The 22,473-nt window shown below is 38.4% G+C and overlaps 1 protein-coding gene across 1 annotated transcript in view; it reads right to left on the bottom strand.

Moving 5' to 3' along the window:
* Positions 1-22,473, bottom strand: part of Nachralpha1 (nicotinic acetylcholine receptor alpha1) — a 220,193-nt gene that overhangs the window by 55,630 nt on the left and 142,090 nt on the right. The window contains exons 3-4 of the mRNA XM_076765412.1: positions 21,944-21,988; positions 8,369-8,478 (exon numbers count right to left, since the gene is read on the bottom strand). Of these exons, the coding sequence (XP_076621527.1) occupies positions 8,369-8,478; positions 21,944-21,988 (155 nt within the window). The remainder of the gene's footprint in view (positions 1-8,368; positions 8,479-21,943; positions 21,989-22,473) is intronic.

Raw genomic sequence — 22,473 nt, 5'->3', positions numbered from 1 at the left:
TAATCGCTCTTTAATAGCTCGCAAAATAAACCACAAACATCTTTTTTTCTTGCCTACAAAGTGGAATGGCTCCTTAATTGTCTGACACGGTTTTACGTATGAATTGGACAAAGATTTGAAATTGAGTGCACATATAATATAGTTAAAAGTATACTTTCACTAGAGACAGATTCTCCCTTACGAGATTTGGCAGTTCCAAAAGAGATATCGCGTAATGTTTTACAGGCACCAGCAACAGGGACCCGTGATCCACAATTCCTGCGAAAGTAGGTTAAAATTGGAGGGGGATAGGGGTTGGTGGTCGAGTCCTTCCCTTGTCAGTGCAATCAACGGGGCGAAATAGGCGTCCGCGCTTCAGAGGGAAGCGGGCGAAAGGGTTCGGTACAATGACCCGAGGAGTCGCGCGCGTACGTGCGAGCCGCGAAATGCAAAGTTAAAATATGCAGGGAACGTACGTGAGCCGGAATCTCGTTACTCCATTATCGTCGGATTACTGCGCTTGCAGCTCGTCCCAGACGCGATAATCCGGTCGCAGCGCGTCGGCAACGCGCGTTAACGAAGTAACACGACCTCAAAGTAACCGCGCGCTGGACCCCAAGCGTCGAGATAACCTCCGCCACCATAGAAATTGCCTGTTCCGTCGGGCCCGCGTTTAACGTTTAAAACATCATTCTCGGATCTCGTTCGAATGCCTCGTTACCTCGCCCCCCACGCCAGAGACCTTCAATTAAGCCACGACGCGTTTTTACGAACCACCGATACCCTTTTACGATGATTGCCGCAGTAAGGGAGCGACTCGAGGGTTTGATTTTACGGGATAGCTTGTTGGGGCCGTAAGGATGTTAACGTTTGGCTGTGATTATGGCGCACGATTGGAGGTTTGATGTACCTTAACCAGTGATATACGAGACACTGAATGCCTATTAAACGGCCAGTTTGGTTTCCCAGATGATCACTTTCACCGTTCTGCGACCAGCCTCGCCTTTGACCTAGTATCATATCCCATTTAACAGATGCAACATAGATTTCTAACATTCCTATAGGCTGCGATGTCATACAGTATTCGTGATAGTGATTATCGATCTGGGAAACTTGCACCTGACCTGCGTTTCTCTTTAAAATTATTAATGGGAGTACATGGAGTTCGCAAGTATTATATTAACTTTGGCGCTCCATCGAGATGCTTGAGAAACTTTCCCATCTTGCTTCTCTCTTGTCTCCACTGACCAGGTAAATAAGGTTTGCATACTCGCTAACGACCATTTAACAATGTTAACGATGCCTTTATCTCTTAACTTATGAGCTTTGTTCTCTACTTCAAAAACATTTTTTATATCATAATAAATATTAATAAATCTCCAAAAGTCAAGAAAATAGTCGTGCCAAGAGTGTGTTTTTTTTCTAATAAAAGAATCAGAATCCCAGGTAACATTTCGATTAATTTCTCCTCTTTTATCCAAAGTGTCTCGACAATCACGATATAACCGAAAAAGGAGTGATTTTATGTGAAGAATGAATCGAAAATGTGGAATGGAATTTTTTCACACGAGGATCCGTTCACGATAAAGTCTATTGTATTGTGCGACTTGGGTATCGGCGCAAGTAGAAATCGTGAGTAATGGCCAGACGCGGCAGGCAGTTCCTCATCAATCACACGTGTATCCGATTCGAATTCAGTTATCGCGAAAACGAAGTACGAAAAATTTCATTCTACATTTTTGACTTACTTTTCCAAGCATATTCATCACCCTTCCATGCGCCACTGATTACTATTGCAATATATGATAGAAGATATATACTTTGTCTAACTTCTGAAGCGTCTGACCATTATACGTTGGTTCTACTTGCATGTTCTGTCGAAAGTTATATTTGTTTATTTGATTTACCAATGCCCCTCGTTCATTCTACATTTTTGACTTACTTTTCCAAGCAGATTCATCACCCTTCCATGTGCCACTGATTACTATTGCAATATGTAATAGGAGATATATACTTCGTATAACTTCTGAAGCGTCTAACCATTACACGTTGGTTCTACTTGCGTGTTCTGTCGAAAGTTGTATTTGTTTATGTGATTTACCAATGCCCCTCGTTCATTCTACATTTTTGACTTACTTTTCCAAGCAGATTCATCACCCTTCCATGTGCCACTGATTACTATTGCAATATGTAATAGGAGATATATACTTCGTATAACTTCTGAAGCGTCTAACCATTACACGTTGGTTCTACTTGCGTGTTCTGTCGAAAGTTATATTTGTTTATTTGATTTACTAGTGCCCCTCGTCGGGTTGTATAAAGGCACTTCGCCGTGATAACGGAATGTACGTCTCGAAACATAAATTACGTTTCCCTTTACAAAGGAAAGCAACAACTATAAACGTGCCACGAAGACGAATGGGAAATGGTGATCCTCTAATGGGAATTAGATGCTAGTGACTTTCCCTTGAATTAATGTTCCCAAACCTAGTAATGGAGGTTTGATGTCTCTAACGGACTGAAGCAAGAGTTACCATGAATAAGATATATTCAATCTTGAATCTAGTTTCCAGAAACTTCTTTGATTGTTCCCTGGCGGTTGTCGCCTTCGCTTGATATTATTCAATTTTATTACATCTGAGCAACGGAAAGTGAAAACATGGTGTCTCTACATTATACTATGTTTGTAGTACACAGGTACACTAGGTTAAAAAATAATTATCTTTACTACTAGTTCCGCCAGTAGAGTTTCATAATAACGTTCTATTTAATAGCACTATTTATTTTATTTTTCTTTCGCGTTCTCAATGTTGATACGTACAAGCCGTGCGTTCGTAAAATAAATAAATTACGAAATTCATCGTGGAGGGCGGCAACAAAGTTCGGGAAAGCGACGATTGAAAGCCGCGAGACCGAGTCAAGTTTACTGGAGCAAGTTGATTTCGATTTAATTGATACACCCTCCACGCTCGGGGTAGTCTCCCCACCAGACTTTCGAGGGTCGATGAAGAACTCTAGCAGGATAGCTGGAAGTCTGTGCCAGCAAAGGGTGGGCGTCGACCTCAACGTTCTACGCGAGAAGAGTTAATGAGGGAGTTACAGGAAACCATTGATCTGTCTTTCCGTGGGAGACCATTATTGGTAACTTCGTTGTCTCTGATCTTGGATATCACCGAATTTAGAGACACGGGACCCTGTTGTTTCTGTATTTTCAGCTTCAAAACGTTTGGTTTATAATTACGCAACGGTTCCTTATTTTAAAACCTCCTTAAACATTTCGATTTATATTCCTCAAGACTAAAGCACCGAGTTGATAGTTATGAATTCTGTACTGAGGACTGCAGAACGTTTCGTTGTATATGAAAGTCGTTTGGAATTTGTTTCGTTTATAATTACGTAATGTTTCTTTATTTTAAAACCCCCTTAAACATTTCGATTTATATTCCTCAAGACTAAAGCACCGAGTTGATAGTTATGAATTCTGTACTGAGGACTGCAGAACGTTTCGTTGCATATGAAAGTCGTTTGGAATTTGTTTCGTTTATAATTACGTAATGTTTCTTTATTTTAAAACCCCCTTAAACATTTCGATTTATATTCCTCAAGACTAAAACACCGAGTTGATAGTTATGAATTCGGTACATTCGCTCGCGTAGAATCGAGAACCGCAGAACGTTTCGTTGCATATGAAAGTCGTTCGGAATTTTTCAAAGTTCGTATTCGTATTCGTGAAAGTTTCAAGTTGGTCAACGACAGGGGCAGTGTGGCGAGCCGACATGCTTCGTGGGATAGAATTTTTCAAGACCCGGTCCATCGCGAGAGATAAGCGTCTCCGTGAAAGAGTTAATAATTCAATTCCTCCCAGTACCCCGGCCGTTCAAAGCGTACAAAAGCAATCAACAAACTTTTACCTGCGCGAGACAACGCTGCGACCAAGTTATTAAACAGCGAATTGCCTCCGACAGAGGCTCGAAATTCGATAAAATGGTCAAAGCTACGAGACCAAAGGAACACGGTCACTGGGTCTTGGAGACGTCAAACGAACGACGCCATCAAAATTCACCCCGGCAACGGCATATTATACGATATCTCGATATCCTCGAATCGCGGGAAGAATCCTTTCGTACCCAGCGCGATGAATTCCGTTGAATTTCATTTCGGACAGCCCACTTCCCTTTCCTCGGCAAATGTCCCCCAATGTCAGTGAATTATTAATTATTTCGAATATTCCATACAAATTACTACCTCCTGCAGCCCCCGGGGCCGCGGTTCAAGCGAGGCTGCCCACCGGGTGGGCGGGGACGAATTTGCATGCTGTCGGGGCTACAAAGCTCCGATATACTTTGAGCCGTTCAAAACGCCGCCAGGACAATCGATTTGCCCCGGTCGTGTAATTGAAACGACGTAAATGTATGTCGAGTGTTCCCGACTCTCGAGAACGTTCTTTACGAGCCTCCATTGAACGCGTGCCGCGTCGAAGCCACTTCACCTGCGTAATTGAAGTAAACTCGTTGACAATTCTGTCGCGTTCTACGCGTTTCAAAACAGTTATGACAACGGGGCGGGGGGGAAAACTTCCTACAAAATCAAGAAAACCACTCGAGCGTGCCAATTGTTCGCTACATGGAAGCGAGAAACGATAATCGACGAAAGGAGAGTCAAATAATAAAATACACGAAAATGAAAAGAGTTTGAGAAGAAAAATTAAGGAAACGTTTCCTCCAGCTTCTCTAATAAAGAATACATTAAAAGAATTTAAAAAAAAGGTTTTTGGTGGCTGCGAGAAGTGAGCAAGCAGAGGGCTACGCTCTCTCGCAAGTACTCGACCGATTACCTATTTCTATGTAACTATACGTTCCTAGACCGACTATTGAATGTCTCATACATGCTTTAGCTGATGCATTTATGAAAAAATACTATATGTATGTGTATATTTGAAAATAATTTCGGTTAAACCTATCTTTGGAATGTTTCAAGTGTAATTTGTAAGGAGCTTTTCTCTACACTTCTAGTAACACAATAAGAGTAACTTTACAAGGGACGAAGTTGTGGAAAAAGGAACCTGTGCGTGTTCAGGGCTGTAAACGAAAAAATGCCTGGGCGTTGCTTAAGAGTTGATGATTGAAAGAAAAAGATAGAAAAAGCTCGCGCAATTCTGTCGGAAAAGTTAATCAGACGAGTCGGAAAGCACGACGGACCGTAAATCCCGGTTTTACCACCGCAATTCGGATCGTCGTCGTCCATCAGACGCGAAGGAGAGACAATCCGGTAGAGCGATAACCGGTGACGAAGTCAGGGCACAAATAGATGCCATCGTTGTTGAAGGAACGACGTTGTTCGGGGTCGGTGTTGCGGCCCCTGCTTCCTCGTAAAAGTGTCGTCCGCCCGGCGAAGTACATCCTATTTCTCAGTGTTAGCCGACCAGGGATAACGCACAACGTGTGTGGCCCCGTTCTACGCCCGACCGACCGTGGATTTTTAAAATGGCCTCAGACCGCGCCGGTGAAAACGTCACGTACCGTCGTAGAATATTCCGTGGAAGGTTTACGAGATATACCGTCCCCTGCACTTTCTGTTAAAATCCTATGAAGTATAGCCCGGACCAAGGTGACGGACGACGAGGACGCCCTGTAACCGCCCCGATACACGCCCAACGCTGAAAAGAATGGAGGAAAAGGGATCAACGTGAACCGGATTAAAGTAAAAGGATGGCCAGATCTACGAGTACGAGCATTTGGATAAGACCGACCATGCTACGGATGATATGGTTTGTTTCATTTTGAGGGATGTGCCGCGACTTGGGCCAGAACCAAATCCTCACGATTAACCCTTTGCTTCCCGATACCATCTTTCGTTCGATGCGCGACGTGAGATCATTGAAAGCTTACAGGATCAGAGGAAGTATACTCGAAACGTGTGTTAAAAAAAGATATTGTATTTTCGGTAAAGAATTTTTTTTTCGAAAATTGTTAGGACTTCGAGGGTATGTCTATTGACCAAAAGTGATTCAAATTGACCCCTGCAATTGAAAATAATTTTTCCAGAGTGATTCGAAATTTTTTAATTTCGCTGAAAAATTTGTCTACGTTCCTGAATTTTTTGCTCGAAAGTGAGTAGGATTTCGGGGGTATGTCTACTCACCAAAAATGATTATAATTGACCCCTGAAACTAAAAATAATTTTTCCAGAACGATTTGAACAAATTTATTTTCACCGAAAAATTTAGGCACCTACCCCCTGTCGATTTTTCTTAAAAATTCGTTTTTGATTTTTAGTAATATTGTTTGATGCCCTATACAAAAGTTGTCTAATACTTTTTTGTAGGTACCCATAAGCTCTACTTCAGAAAAAAGTTTCATTGAAATATATTCACAATTGTAGGAGTTATAGCTGTTTGAAAATTGGACCATTTTTATGGGGTTTTTCTCATTTTACGGGGTGAAGGACCAACTTTTCGAATATTTTTGGAATTCCTACATATTCTATACCAAAATACGCGTTGTTTGCTTTTTTAAACATTAAAATCGACCAATCCGTTCAGGAGTTATGATATTTTAAAGATTTAGATGAAATTTCGAGCAAACATTTCTGGCCAGAAATGATATCTTCGGTAAGGAATTTTTTTCTCAAAAACGCGTAGGAATTCGGGGGTATGTCTATTCACTAAAAATGATTATAATTGACCCCTGAAACTAAATATAATTTTTTTAGAATGATTTGAAACTTTTCATATTTACCGAAAAATTTAAGCACCTACCCCCTGTCGATTTATCTTAAAAATTAGTTCTTCATTTTTGATAATTTTATTTGACGCCCTAGAGAAAAGTTGTCTAATACTTTTTTGTAGGTACCCATGAGTTCTACTTCAGAAATAAGTTTCATTGAAATACATTCACTATTGTAGGAGTTACGGCTGTTAGAAAATTGAACTACTTTTATGGAGTTTTTCGCATTTTACGGAGTCAAGGATCAACTTTTCCAATATTTTTAGAATTTCTACATATTGTCCATTAAAATACGCGTTGTTTGCTTTTTTAAACATTAAAATCGTCCAATCCGTTCAAAAGTTATGACGTTTTAAAGATACGCAGGAAATTTCAGGGAAACATATCAACGGTACGGTCAGACATAATATTTTCGGTAAGGAAATTTTTTCTCGAAAGTGCGTAGGATTTCGGGGGTATGTGTATTCACAAAAAATGATTGTAATTGACCTCTGCAACTGAAAATAATTTTTCCAGAACGATTTGAAATTTTTTTTTCGCCGAAATATTTCTACACCTGTCGATTTTTCTTAAAAATTGTTTTTTCATTTTTAATGAATACAGCCATGGGTAATGTAGTAATTTATCTATAACAAATAAAATATATAAAATTCCTACGCCTTATTCGTCAACTGTTTAGCATCGACGTCACTGCTGCATACATACGATTTTGACTTCTTTGTTTGTGTGAATTATAATCCGTGACATTTACTGAAGTAAAGTTAAGATAAATATGTCGGTTATTCGGACATTCCGGATAATCAGAACTCTACTGCAACGAGTCAGGCTCGTCATTAAAGAACAGTGCCCCTCCTAATGTTTATCGTCTCGTTTATTGTTCCCCGATGTGTTGCCAGAGATTACGAACTGCGACGTCAACAGAAGGTTAAACGATACCGAACGCGAAGCTTTTGTAATATCCTCTGCAAGCGTATCGAGCAGCTGTTTAAGGTGACCATTCCCGGTTATAAAAATAAAATCGCTCGAACGGACAAATCGCTTCCGCGGCCCAGGTTTGCGCCCGTTCGTGCAAGACGTCGCGCAGAAAATTGCTTCCCGGTTGCGGCAGTATATTTGTTCACTTTTTTATCAGTGAACAGACACTCGGATCGTGAAACAACCAACTACCGTGTACGCTCTCAACCCTCTATAACACCGTGCAGTTCCGAGATCACCTATCCGTGCATCTATATTTTCGGGTCTGATTTTATCTTTTTAATACTGTGCGCCATCGTGGCTTTGAGAGGTTGCAACCGAGCTAAAAAATAAAGTAACTTTCGGAAATCCTTCGTCAAGATTTAAAAATTTTAGTTACAATTTTAGTAAAAGTTATGGAGCCATCTGCTCGAAGAAACTATATTTGCAAATTTATTTTCAAAATTAGTCAATAAATTAGATACATTTGTAGTTTAATGCACTTATGCTTGATAGTTCTGCTTCTCTGTTATTATTTCGCGAATAAAGTAATTAAATGAATAACAAAACAGTTCGGTCGATAGAGGGTCAATTTCCCTTGCTCGATACCTAGCTTTCCAATATCCTCGAGTTGAATTAATATCGAAACTTCGCTCCTGTCGAGCTTAAAACTGCTTGTGGCATAGTCAAGGTGCATTAAATTCACTTACTTGTTGTAAAGAACAATGTCCGGTAACCATATATGCTCCGCTGGCACGTGGAGGGTGTCGACACCGCCATAATCATCCGGGTTCCACTTCAACTTGTAATCGTTCCACTCCTGCGAGCAGAAAAATAACAAAATGTGAGAAGAACGTTCATAAATTGCATACTCTGCAACAATTCGCGTAAACGAATTTTTCTTTCACTTTTTTAATATACCAATAACAGAGAAACGAAGGAGTCCAATAAATTTCTAGCAAGTATTTCACACTGCCTCTACCGTTATAACACGTACGTTAATTTGAGTCGACGGGTAAGCAGATTGAGATTAGTTAACGATAATTAAGGCAGATCCGACCAACCGATGTTAAGCTTCGTTACGTTCAACGCCGTGCGCGTTCCACGATCTCGAAGATCAGCTGAGCGACACGTCAATCGCTATATAGTAAGAAAAGCCGAACTTCAGACAAATCCTGATCGGTTAACTTCTCCAAGTCGCGAACTGATAATTCCCTTTGACGGGAAGAAACTTGATACTCTCGAAAGTGGCGATACAATCTGTACTGTAAACTCGGATCGACTCGTTGACCTTAACACTTCTGGAGAAGTTGAAGTTCACTGTCGCCTTTATTCGGTACGATCGAACGAAAAGCGTAATTTGATACCGTGAAAATTGTACGTGGTAGAATTGAACGTTAAAAGAGAAATAATACATCTCCTTTTGCCAATTAACAAGTTGCAAAACAGTGAAAAATCGAAGGTTTTTGTATGATGTTGTTTTCACAATCGATTAATTATTATTGTGACGACATTTGTGATTTAAAGATTGACACCTCGATATAAATAATACGTTGATATGTTCAATTTTATATGAAATTATGAATGTTAAATTAACTGAACCACCAACTCATCGACGGCTTTTGTATCATTGATTATTTATTATTGTGACGAGAATTGTGATTTAAAGATGGATACCTCGATATCAATAATACGTTGATACGTTCAATTTTATATGGAATAATGAATGTTAAATTAATTGAACCACTTACCACTGAAATTGTATACCTTCGACGCAACGTAACGATAAATAATGGCTTTCGAAGGAAGTTCAAAACAACCAGGTCGTTGGCACCTAGTCTAATTTGCGTACGCGCCACGCACACGCCACGGCGGATTAAAAGGCGCGCCAGGAACAGCAGCTCGACCCCTCGTAAAAATAACAGCAACGATAAACCGATGCTGCCGTGAAACTTTCGCAAAGTTCTACGCGCCGTTAAACGAATATAGACTCCCCACTCAGTTTTGTCGATCTTTCCACCGCGTTCGCCATCGGCGACATCGTTTCCACCCCCATGCATCGACGAGCACGCAACCCCTGCTCTTTCCCCCGTGTCCCCCGATGCAAGAAGTCAACGCAGACCGGGTTATTGGCTGCTCGGAAGTTCACTAACCGATCGAAGCCTGGTAGATTAGATCGAGGCTCACCGCGAGGACTCGCTTTTCAGTCGGATGAATCGCGCGTTTAAACGAACCGAAGCGATTAAAAGTGAGCAAGAAGTAGCTGCGCCCCTCTTCCACCTCCGACCACTCGTTTCAACCCCCTTCTGTGTTCAGTGATCGCGAAACATCGCGATGAAAATTGAGAGAAGCATCCTCGTGCAGAATTTAGTTCGTTATCGAAATAAATTTTTATTCGTACAAAATTTCTATCTTATTCGTTACTTCCACTGGTATTTAGTTATTTGAGGGAAAAATCCTTTGGTACATTAAGAATCTAATATATAAGGAAAAATAAAATAATAATTATATATGTTTTTACAATTGTGAGATCCATATGTTTGGAAACAGTAAAAACAGTAAAGCGTTTGGAAACAGTATTTTCTATAATTTCACAGTAACGAATTTCTTCAGTGAATAGACATTGCATCAGAGGAATGTACTCGACTGTAAATGACTTTAACAATTCTGTGAACTTGCTCCGCGAGCGTACGTCCTCATTCAGAAGCACTGTTTTAGTAGTTCTGCACGAACGCACCCCTACTAAACTCGAATCGTGTTGTGAACTTTAGCTCTTTGTACACAAAATACACAGAATATCAAAGGGTTCTATTTTTGTAAATTGAATTATTAATGTAAAACAGTTTGATAGTTTGTATGCAGTTTCAAGGTGTCAGCACGTAAACGCTGTGATTTTTAGCTGAATTTGGTAAAGAATAAAAATGTAAACAAATCTGTCAAATTTAATTTAGAAACTGCTTTATTCGCAGCGAACGGTCCACGCACGGTTAGGGGATTCGACTAAATGCACACGTGTGCGGCGTGTTCACGTAGACTTATTGATTTTCGGCGGCATAAATTATTTCGTTCGCAATTAGCGAAGTTCGCTGCACGATCGGAATATTCGGCAAAAATTCCGTTCACGATCCGCGAGACTAAATCAATTATGGCCGCGTGCACGAAAGGCGACTTCGATTCTCGATGTTCAAGCAAACGAGCTCAAACGATCGCAAAGCAGTGGAATCATCCCAAAACCTTCAACTTCTGCTTTTTATCCAGTCGATTCATTAGGAATCAAATGTTAGGAAATACTAGAATCCAATGTGAGAATTTAGTTAGAAGAATAGAGACTGTTCCTCTGTGTATCTGTATATTTCTAACAAAATAGAAAAGTATTGTTATCGAGATGAATTTCAAAATACTGCATTATAGAAAGCATGTTTTAAGACACGTTTAGAAAAAACTGTTTTTTAACTGCGTACATGAACGAATGTATAGTTCGATTCAGCGGAAACGAGCTTCGAGAGTGACTACGCTTCGTGGGATCGTTAAGTAGGATTTTTACGACTTAGAACGTTGCAGTTTATAGGACGTTGACGAGTCACAGCCAATTAATGTCACAGTAAGACGTGACGAGCGAGGTGCAACCGCATAAATGGCCTTCGCACAGCGTTCAAGCACAGAATGGAATGTGGTGAGTTACTGGTCCCTGTGATAACCGCACCCGTTGATTTACGCATGCGCATTTCGAACCTCACTCTTGCTCGACCGAACAATACATATGCACGTTGAAGTATGTGCTTGTTATGTGATTGAGTCTAAATGGCTGAATGGATTCCAAACATAAACTATCAATATACAAGGATACTCAATTACAACTATCGATCAAGTTCGATTCGCTGGTATAATTTCCACAAAATCATTAAGAATATCAAATATTAACTTTTTCAACATAATAGACACGATTTCACTTCGTTGTTAATACAAGGCTTTCATGAATTTTAATTTTGCGATATTTGAAATAAATTAATCGCTACTCCATTTAAATTCACGGAAAGAAATTAATTAAAATTTTAACAGAGTATAGATAATTGATTTTTACTTATACGTGTTAACGAATGTACGTAATATTGTTACTTTTATTATTAACCATTGCACGTGCACGAACGAAATACACGATTTTCTAAAATCAATTGCGGGTTCGATAACATCGTATCTTAGCAACGGAGGATATACGGTTGATTACGCCGCGCGCGGGTCCGAGTCGATACAATTGCTCTGATGCAATTAACACTTTGGTCGCCACGAGTGGCACGCGGCGAGCTCATTAAATTAAACGGCTGTAACTTCATCAGGCAGCTCCGAGTGCATCCTGCCACGGTTCCCTTCAGACAGCCACTTTCGTCGATCGTTACTTTTCGAAATTGCTACGATCAAATCGCTAACTGCACGATCCGAATTTTCAGTCGATTATTTTCAAAATTCCAACAGAAATTCCGTACTAATTCGGTGTAAAGAATGCAAATTATCGTTTAAAATTTGCTGACCAGTGTAATTAATTGTAATGAGATCGAGACTTTGAAGACTTTCGAGCCTCGTAAAAATTAAATAACAAAACTTATAGGTACGAGTTTGATTGCTCTTATTGCGGTAAAATTTCTTATATTCCTTGTTAGAGACCTGCCAATAATAAGATCGATCGTCCCTGTAAATAGGGAATTAGCGAGATTTCGAGTCTCAGGACTACGAAGAGCCCGTAAAGATTTACCGTTCCTCGACTGAGCAATAAATTTACGCTGTGGCATCGTTCGAATTCAAATTTCTCGGCTCTCGACGGTGAAAAGCGTCTCGATACAAGGGGGAACCGTACGACGTCGTAAAAACAGCGACCAATTGCTGCCACGTTGGGGAAAAACGACGCCAATTTCGTCAAAAATTCAAGTTAGATCATTTTCACCCTTTGTGTTTCTGTCTCCCTTTATAATCTAATCTCAGTCTACAGTAAGAGATTCAGTAATCGACACAAGTAACAATAATTCAGAACAGACTGAATTGACTCTTTCTGTGTCTACTCCATCGCGGTAAAAGATAAATAAAAGGAAAGCCAATTACTCATAACAATATTTGCTTCGTTTTTCTAGCGAAAGAAACAAGATTGTGCAAGCTTTACTTAACGTCGAAGCGAAGCAATATGGCTGCAAGGCTTACTTCGACTTCTTTGATGCGCCAAAGCTTCTTTTTTGTTAAATTCTCTTGTAAGACAATTTAAGTAGATTCTTAGCGAACTAAATACCGACGTCTTTAGCGAGTAACGTTTCTGGAACAATAGTACTATCCCAGGAGCTTATAGTCAACAAGAAATCTGGCAACAATAAGCAGTTAAACAATTTAATGGCATAAACGCTAACGAGAATAACGACGTTTCGGCTACAAGTATATTAATCTTCTTGTCTACCTTAAATTTTAATATTTATGTGTGTATATAAAATAGTAATTCTTCCAAAATAGTTTTCTTTGGTTTCAAAAATCATTCAGAGCTAAACAAACTTAGAAATTTTAATAAAAGAGTGAGACAATCGTCGCTGAATTATTGTCGTTTATTTGTACGTGTGCTTTACGTTTAATTCTAGAATTCTGAATCCATTGTTAGGAAGAGGGCCCAAAAAGAAAAAGGGTCGAGTGCACTGAATGAAATTGGCTCGTAAAAGACTAATTAAATATCATTCGGTCCTTTTCTATTCTGTTTTAAAATTCCTCGGTCCGTCTACGACACGCCTGCCACCAATTTTTGTACAACGCACAGACTTTGCAAGACCTCTTGAGAGTCTTTTAGCTCTTTGAGCAGGACCAACATATATTTACGACGTAGCCGAGCTGCTGAAGTACGAACGTACGCGTACCTTTTGAATTTCCCTCCAAAGCTCACTGCTCAAAGGGTTAGCACGTTTGCTACCGTCATACGGTTAGAAATCGTCCACCATAAACCATGTTACATTTATAGTTATCCTGTTCAGAGCCCGAGAAATTATCGTAATTGACGCCAGGGACCAAAAATAATTTTTTCAGAATGATTTGAAACTTTTTTCATTTCACCGAAAGATTTCTGCGCCTACGATTTTTAATAAATTTGTTTGACGCTTTACGGAAAGGTTGTTTAGTACTTTTTTATAGGTATCTATGAGCTCTACTTCTAGAATAAATGTCAAGGAGATCCATTGATTATTGTAGGAGTTATGGTCGTTTGAAAATTGTATCACTTTTATGGGATTTTTCTCATTTTACGGGGTCAAGGAACAAATTCTTGAATATTCTTGGAATTTCTACATATTTTACGCTAAAATACGCGTTGTTTGCCTTTTGAAACATCAAAATCCTCCAATCCGTTCAGGAGTTATGACGTTTTAAAGATACGCAGGAAATTTCAGGGAAACATATCAACGTATGGTCAGACATAATATTTTCGATAACGAATTTTTTTCTCGAAAGTGCGTAGGATTTCGGGGGTATGTGTATTCACAAAAAATGATTATAATTGACCTCTGCAACTGAAAATAATTTTTCCAGAACGATTTGAAACTTCTGATTTTTCTTAGAAATTCGTTTTTGATTTTTAATAAATTTGTTTGACGTTGGACGGAAAAGTTGTTTAGTACTCTTTTGTAGGTATCCATAAGCTCTACTTTCAGACTAAATTTCAATGAAATTCATCGATGAACAAAAAAGAAATGGACCAATTGAACATTCGCACTAATGTATTGCACGTACAGCGGAGTCCAAAGTATCGTGTCATAACATCTTCCTCTTTGTAATTAGTGATCCTCTTTTTGTTAATTTCTGTTTTTACGAATTTCATATTGTTCTCTGTACTGAATTTACATTGGATTTATACATGTAATTAAAATGAATTCGATCATACTTTAGTTCCGTTCTCGAACAATTCAAGAGGGACATTGCTTTCATCAATGTTATCTGTTATAAATGCAAATACTCAAATATACAACAGTATTGTATTAAATTAAATTAATTCGTTTAGCTGAGTCGGTACCAAGAACGTCGCCTAGCCACCGGTGTAGCAATTTTAGAACCGACAAGTTTCTTAACGCCACGCTATGGAGACGCTTCGTGCGACTTATTTTCAAATTTATCATTAGAGTTATCTCCGTTATAACAAGGACGCGAACGAACTTCCGCGTAACAAACCGCTCGGTACCGAACCAACCCCTCGAAAGTCCAGGTAGCGCAAATTATTCACGGCGCAGGGGTAAAAGATCTCCCGATGCGGATGTAAACAAAACTTCTAAAACCCCTCGAGAACTCGGCAAAGAGATTTCTATAATAAGCTCCGCGGAATGAAAATAAATGACTCGACAAAGAATCCACGGATGCTGCAACGAACGTAAAAAAAAAAAAAAACAAAGAAAGGAAGCGAACAAAGGGTTGGACCGATATTTTTACGTACTCGTTCGACGCCAACGCGCGAAACTAATTATAGAATGACCGACGCAACGCATCGCGGTATAAATAGAGGGATGAAATATAAAACGAAAATCGATCGCGACCCTTGTTACACCGTAAAACGTTTAACCGTGGGGATGTAGGTGGTATTTTCGCCGGGGAACGGAAGCTGTCGCGTTATCGGGAAGATATTGCTCCCGAAGATTCGAATTTTGCTCGTGGAAACTGAAATTGCGCTCCATTTGCCACATGGAGGACGAGAACCCTCTGAGGCCTTTTTTATGCGGACGTGACTACCTTCAAATGCTTGAAATTAAATATTTTTTTGCTTTTTTATCGCGTACACGGTTCATACTTAAGTGTAGGAAATTGTAACATTCAATTAGAAGGATAAAACTTGAAGTTCGACCATTGACTAGTACCGTGTATTTACGAAATATACTATTGAAAAATAAAAAGTATATTTTATGGAGTCAGTGGCACAAAATAATAGTGTATAAGAAAAAATACGATGGCAGTTAAGGGTCAATAGAAAGTATTTACATTAATATTCCACAAGAAAATTTAAAGTTCTAATATTGTTTTCTAAGTTTCAATCTCTGTAATTTGGATTCCCTTGAAGAACATGTTTATACAATTATAATAATATAATTTGAAAGAAAATAATTAATTTTTAAGTTAGACAATCACGTATACAGGGTGTTCGGCCACCCCTTGGAAAACTTTTAATGGGGGATTCTAGAGACCAAAATAAGACGAAAATCAAGAATACCAATTTGTTGATGGAAGCTTCGTTAAAAAGTTATTAACAATTAAATTCAAAAATTTTAAATCGTTCTGGAAAAATTATTTTTGGTTGTGGGGCTGAATTACAATCATTTTTTATGAATACACATACCCCCGAATTCCTATGCGTTTTTGAAAAAAAACTCGTGTATGTGTGAAATTTTTCGACAAAATTAAAAAATTTCAAATCATTCTAAAAAAATTATTTTTAGTTGCAGGGGTCAATTACAATCATTTTTTGTTATTATACATACCCCCGAAATTCTACCCACTTTCAAGAAAAAAATTGTTTACCGAAAATATAATTTCTGGCTAGAAATGCTTGCCCGAATTTTCATGTGAATCTTTAAAACGTCATAACTTCTGAACGGATTGAACGATTTTAACGTTTAAAAAAGCAAACGACGCGTATTTTAGTGTACAATATGTAGAAATTCTAAAAATATTCGAAAAGTTGTTCCTTGACCTCCTAAAATGAGAAAAACACCATAAAAATGGTCCAATTTTCAAACAGCCATAACTCCTACGATAGTGAATATATTTCAATGAAACTTTTTTCTGAAGTAGAGCTCATGGGTACCTACAAAAAAGTATTAGACAACTTTTCTGTAGGGCGTCAAATAAAATTATCAAAAATGAAAAACTAATTTTTAAGAAAAATCGACAGGGGGTGCCTAAATTTTTCGACGAAAAAAAAATTTTTGATTAATTCTGAAAAAATTATTTTCGGCTGCGGGGGTCAATTATAATAATTTTTGGTGAATAGACATACCCCCGAAATCTTGCGTATATTCGAAAAAAAATTTCAGTACGGGCGGAACTTTAAACGTTAATAACTTTTTAACGAAGCCTTCATCAACAAATTAGTATTCTTGATTTTCGTCTTATTTTGACCTCTAGAATCTCCCATTAAAATTTTTCCCAGGGATGACCGAACACCCTGTATATATTTGAAACAAGTTTGTAGTAGAACAATTTTCTGAGGATCAAAGTTTAAAACAAATGGTTTCATTAATTATACTCGAGTTTGAGAAGGTTCAATAATTTTATCAAACATTAAATTTTAAGGCCAGTACTGCACAGATTTAGGAATATGAAAAATTGGGAGAGAAATCATGCAAATTCTTTGGGTGTTTCCTTTTTTGATGTCACGCGCAACCCTTCGCGGTCTGTTCCGACGATTTTCGACGGATCCTTCGCGAAAAGAGACGCGGCTGGAATTTCAGAGTGGAAATTCGCAGCCGCGCCGAAGATTGCCAGCTTATTTCGCTGTCTGTAAACGTCGAGTGCAACGAGCAGCCTGACAAACGGTAGCTCCAGCGAACGTGCCGCTGATTCCACGTTGACGCGCGGCCAATCAAATTTCGCGGTACGATGTAAGTTCGTGGGGAGGTTTGGTAATCGCAGAAATTGGTCTGCCACTGAACGCAATAATAAACAAAATACTTATCACAAGTACTTCTTCATTGAAAAATAATTAGAAATCTTCTTGCTCCATAGAAACATAGTTAATCAATGTGAGGAAACAAAAAAGATACGAGTACTGGAGTTACTCGATTACGATTCTAACTCTTGACTGTCAGCAAAGGGAACAAAGCAAATTGTTCATGCGTTATAATGGTAAAACAATCATTTTCTCGAAAGCGCGACTAACGAAAACATTTGGTTGCCATGTGTTTCGCGAATCGGAGATAAAGGAAACGAGGAACCGTGGAAATAAAGAGAAGAAGTTTCGCGTCGTATTAAAAACCCTCGTTCGCGTGCGTACGGTGATCCTGAAACGGCCATTCCCAGCCATCTTGAAACTCTGGAGACGACGTTCTCCAGCGGGACATAAGAAGGAAGTTTCTTTATCCAAATATCATCAAGAACGGTCCCCGCGAAAGCAGTTTTCTTTTGATAGGTTAATTTCGAACATAAGGCGTCTTTAGAAATTAAATTCTCAGCCTGCGTGCTAACTGGAGCACAAAACGTCGCTTCGCGTTCAGTCTCTTCGGGATCGTCCAAATCCTCGACTTACTTTAACAAGTAATATCCGCGTATTATCCCTACTCCCCCTCCCTCGATATTTATAAAGCTTTGAAGATTCGTAGAACAACCGAGATTAAAGTATGCGTATTTTAGTTAGCCGTGGTAACTCAAGATTAGGGGATGAAACTACCCTCCACAGTTTCGCCGCGTAATCCGTTGTTGATGGAAGTAATTTAGTCGCCACCAAAATGTTTAGGAGAGGATTAATGGCTTTTCGATCGGGTGATTGTATTTATAAACGTTTCGACCTTTGCTCGAGTTGATTCAAGAACGAAGCTTTTAATGTTCAATCTAGTCTGTTTATCTTTGAAATTAATTAATGAATTAGACATGTACGTGAACACATATTGGAAAGGGGAATATCTTTCGTGACTGAAATTGTATAAACAGTAAATCAAAGATGGGAAAAATTTGCTTCGTTCGTGAGGATTTAATAAAGCAAAATTCACAGCAAAATGGCTTCAGAGCAGGTACGATAAACTGGCAAGTTTGATCGTTATTCCTAAAATAATTACTACTGTAACAGAATTCAAAATACTAAGTAAAGATTTAAAGGATTTAAGGGACCATAAGTAAAACTCTGATTATTGCAACAAAATCACTGTTTTTTAATATAAAAATAAATTGTCAACCGCGTTTGTGGGGGTTGTACTCTTTCAGTTTGATAAGCACCGATTCGAGTAAATGATTGTAAATACAATTCCGAGCTCGGCATTTACTCGTTCGAGACTTTGAAACCATCTCACATGGACCGAGTGCTTCGCAAATACAACAAATGTAATACTAGTTGTTACGAATAGTGCTCGAACTACCCCGACAAAATTGCAACCAGGGTATTGAAATTGACTCGGACTTGCCAGTGTATATTGAACTTGATCTCATCCCTAACAGCGGTTATCTCTGTTTCTCCGACGAACGCATCCGGGTAGCGAAATACATTCTCGTCCGTCACGTCATACCGAGTCAACAAGCCTGTGATACCGTTCCCTTGCATCGTTCTACCGCCGTCTACACGACTGTTTGCTAACCCATTCGGCATTGCGGAAGTTACGGAAAGAACCTGGAAGCCTCGAGTTCCTTCGGCCGTCCGAGCCACGGCAAACAATCCCGTGACTCTGATAAAGGACAGGCACTTCGGTTGGCAGACCGTCCTGGCCACCAGCGTGTTCTCCACGGTTCCGCCCTGTATCCTCTTCCAGCTCCCTCTAAAAATCCCTTTTTACCCCGGTCGATGGGGATAGAAAGAGGCGCGAGGTCTATTGACGCGGACAAACGATCGCGACGGAGCCAACGGGTAGAAGAATAGCAACGGGAAGCCAACAGGCTGCCTCCCCAATTGCCTGGCTATCGATTCCGCCACAGACTCTGGCAGACCATTAGACCAGTATTTTCCAAAGTGGAGGGCGCGACCCTTACAGAGGGAGACGTCTTACAATCTCGGGGAAAACGTCGATCGAACGACTGTGTTCGAAAATGATCGTTCCTGACACACGTCGAAAAAGTGAAACTGTCAACACAATCTTCTGTACATCAGGGCGAAATTTATTTAAAAAATAATCATTTCGAATTACGTTTATCGGTACTTAATCCATAACGGATTTAAATTCATGGTTCCTCGTTTGGTCAATTAAGAGTAAATTTATATACTGCTTGTTTGTGAAAATAACTCTTATTTCTTAATCGAAATAGGGTCAGTTGCACTAATATGGAATACTTTTTTTTATACACATGTTTTAGAATATATGTAGCGTAATTAATGTGACATTAGTTTGTCGAGATATAAACTCGAATTTCGTTGAAATAAATATTGTATATAATATTCAGAATATTATACATGCCCAAAGATGTTGACATACTACAATATTTATTTTCTTTAATTTATAGTAGGGTCAGTTCCTCTAATATGAAATACTCTTTTTTTATACACATGTTTCAAACTACATCTATAATGTAGCATAATTAATGTGACATTAGTTAGTCGAGATATAAACTCGAATTTCGTTGAAATAAATATTGTATATAATATTCAGAATATTATACATATCCAAAGATGTTGACATACTACAATATTTATTTTCTTTAATTTATAGTAGGGTCAGTTGCCCTAATATGGAATACTTTTTTATATACATGTTTTACTTGCTTCCAGAATTTATATAAAAACTTAAATATTATGAATTTATAGGAAGTTTTATGCTCTTTTAACTGGTAACAGTAAAATATAATTATGATTTAGGAAATGTTTACTTTTTTTATTGACATCCTCATTTTCTGTATTAGGCTCATAGTACTCGTAATATGGAATACTAAATTTATATTTGAAAAAATAATTGAGCTAACACAAAACTTATTATGTATAATATTAGATCGAAGATCACCTTGCAAAAGCAGACTGTGATATTTTCTTCAATATTCTTTTACGAACACGTGTTGCTTTGGAATTCAAATAGCAATATTGCGATAATTGCTTTAATATTGCGGTGTTTCAAATTAGGAACAAATTCCATATTAGGACAACTGACCCTACATTTAGAAAAAGCATTGAATAATATATGAGAATAATTATAATTAGTGTACACTAATTATACCCTTCGCTCATCATTATTCAAAACTTTGGAACATGTGATCGTTATGTTCTTCTAATTAACCTCGCTGTTTCCCTGAATTGCAGTACACGTTTGTATTCTTTCCACATGTTTTGTTTACAAAAAAAATACAAGTTCTTTCACATTATAAAAAGATCGCAACATCAAAAACATAGCGTAACGAAATGTACGAAATAAATATTAAGGAACGTTTGTGCAATAATCGCGAGAAAAATTTGAAAGCAATATGAAATGCAAGACGAAGGGGAAGACGAGGAGATCAAAGGGAAAATAGATTACAATTCCACGGGACTAAACGAAAAAACCTAAACTTCGAGGAACGAGCATTGCAATAAGGATCGACTAACGTTTCGAGATTCGAGTTTCGTCAAGGGACACGGAAATGAAATCCGTCTGCTTTGAAATTCCAAACCTCACGGTAAGGGGGAGATATTCCGTCAAAGTGACGCTGGCTGGTTGAATTTCACCCTTTCCTATTTTCCCGCGTTCCAACCACTCCCCATGGTTCGTCGAGCTATCGTTATCGAGAAAATCGTGTTTCACCGGACTGTTTCCCAATCGTTCCTATCCCATTACGACACGACCATTCGACTATAGGAAACGAAAGGTCCAGCGAACGACTAACGAGAATTGGGAGAGTCGTGGCTCGTTAACCCTTAAATTTATGATTTCTCCAAATCTAATAAAACGCGTGGAAATTGCCAATTTATACGCTCCAATGTCATAGAAAAATAATTTTTAAAATTCATCCTCTGTCGTATCAGTTTACTCAAAGGCACAGGTTCATTGCCAAATGGACAAATGCCAGGTAAAATAAAAGAATTAACTATCACGATAAACTATATATTTTGTTGGCTGCGTAGCACGATTTCTAAAATATCTCAAACCAACAGTTCGTAACACGCGAAGCTAATACAACGAAGGATAATTTATTTGCGAATACCAGAAACTATTTATTCGTTTTTGTCGATACTTTATTCATCAATAATACGCACGTATTCGAACAGGCCATGAAATATGTGTTATTTCCCTGCCATATTGAAAAATATTGGACTAAAAATGAAATATGATAAACCGTAATTTATATGATTACGTGATTTATAATGAATTATTCGTGGCGATTATTTGATCGAACAGTTTGATATTTGTCTATTGTGAAATATTAGTTTCTATAATTATTGCAATAGTTAGACTTACGATTAGGTAACTAACGAAAAAAGAATTTTAAAAAAGTTAAAACGTAAGTAGTAACAAAGAAACTAATATTTGGGATGGAACGTTTATTTAAACGTTAAATTATGGAGATTAAGGAGTTGAGAATATCCGAATGGAAGGTATCATGTTGCATTAAAGAAGTTTATGTACTGCTCGAGATCTTTCTAGATAGAATCGCGTGTAAACGACGCAAAGAATAATAGCTGTACTTACTTGTTCCACCCAAACGTTCGTCGTCATGATCTGGTTCTTCAGGTTCTGAAAAAGAAAGCAGAAAGAGCTAGATAAAGATCCGATTTCTAGAAGGCGCTCCGACGTCTCGGGTATTTCTAGTTACCAAACGACGGATTTATTGAGTTTTGAAGATGCCGGGCGAACCGTCGAGGGCGAACGGAAGAGGAACGAGCCTCTTCGCCATCGAAAAACCCAACAAATCATCGTGACGGTTAGCGTATAACTGCGCCCGATTCGTCAATGTTGACTTCTAAACGCGGAACAATGAAACTTTTGAGACGGAAGGAATCTCGAGCAAAGTCTACGCTGGATCATTCTCGTGGAAAATCGTTAACTCTTTAATTTTTACTCTACACACATGGCTACGTATTTAATATTAATGAATAAACTATTACTGACATTTATAGAAGCATTAATATTTTGATATATATTTAGAAACTTCAGGATAAAATAACGTGTATTACCATCGATATGGAATGTAAGAATTAAAACACGAAATGACTTTCGTA

The sequence above is a fragment of the Colletes latitarsis genome, chromosome 5 (assembly GCF_051014445.1).
Source record: "Colletes latitarsis isolate SP2378_abdomen chromosome 5, iyColLati1, whole genome shotgun sequence".
NCBI classification, from domain to species: domain Eukaryota; kingdom Metazoa; phylum Arthropoda; class Insecta; order Hymenoptera; family Colletidae; genus Colletes; species Colletes latitarsis.
Note: the sequence above shows the minus strand (reverse complement) of the source record. Positions and strands in the feature narration are given on the sequence as shown.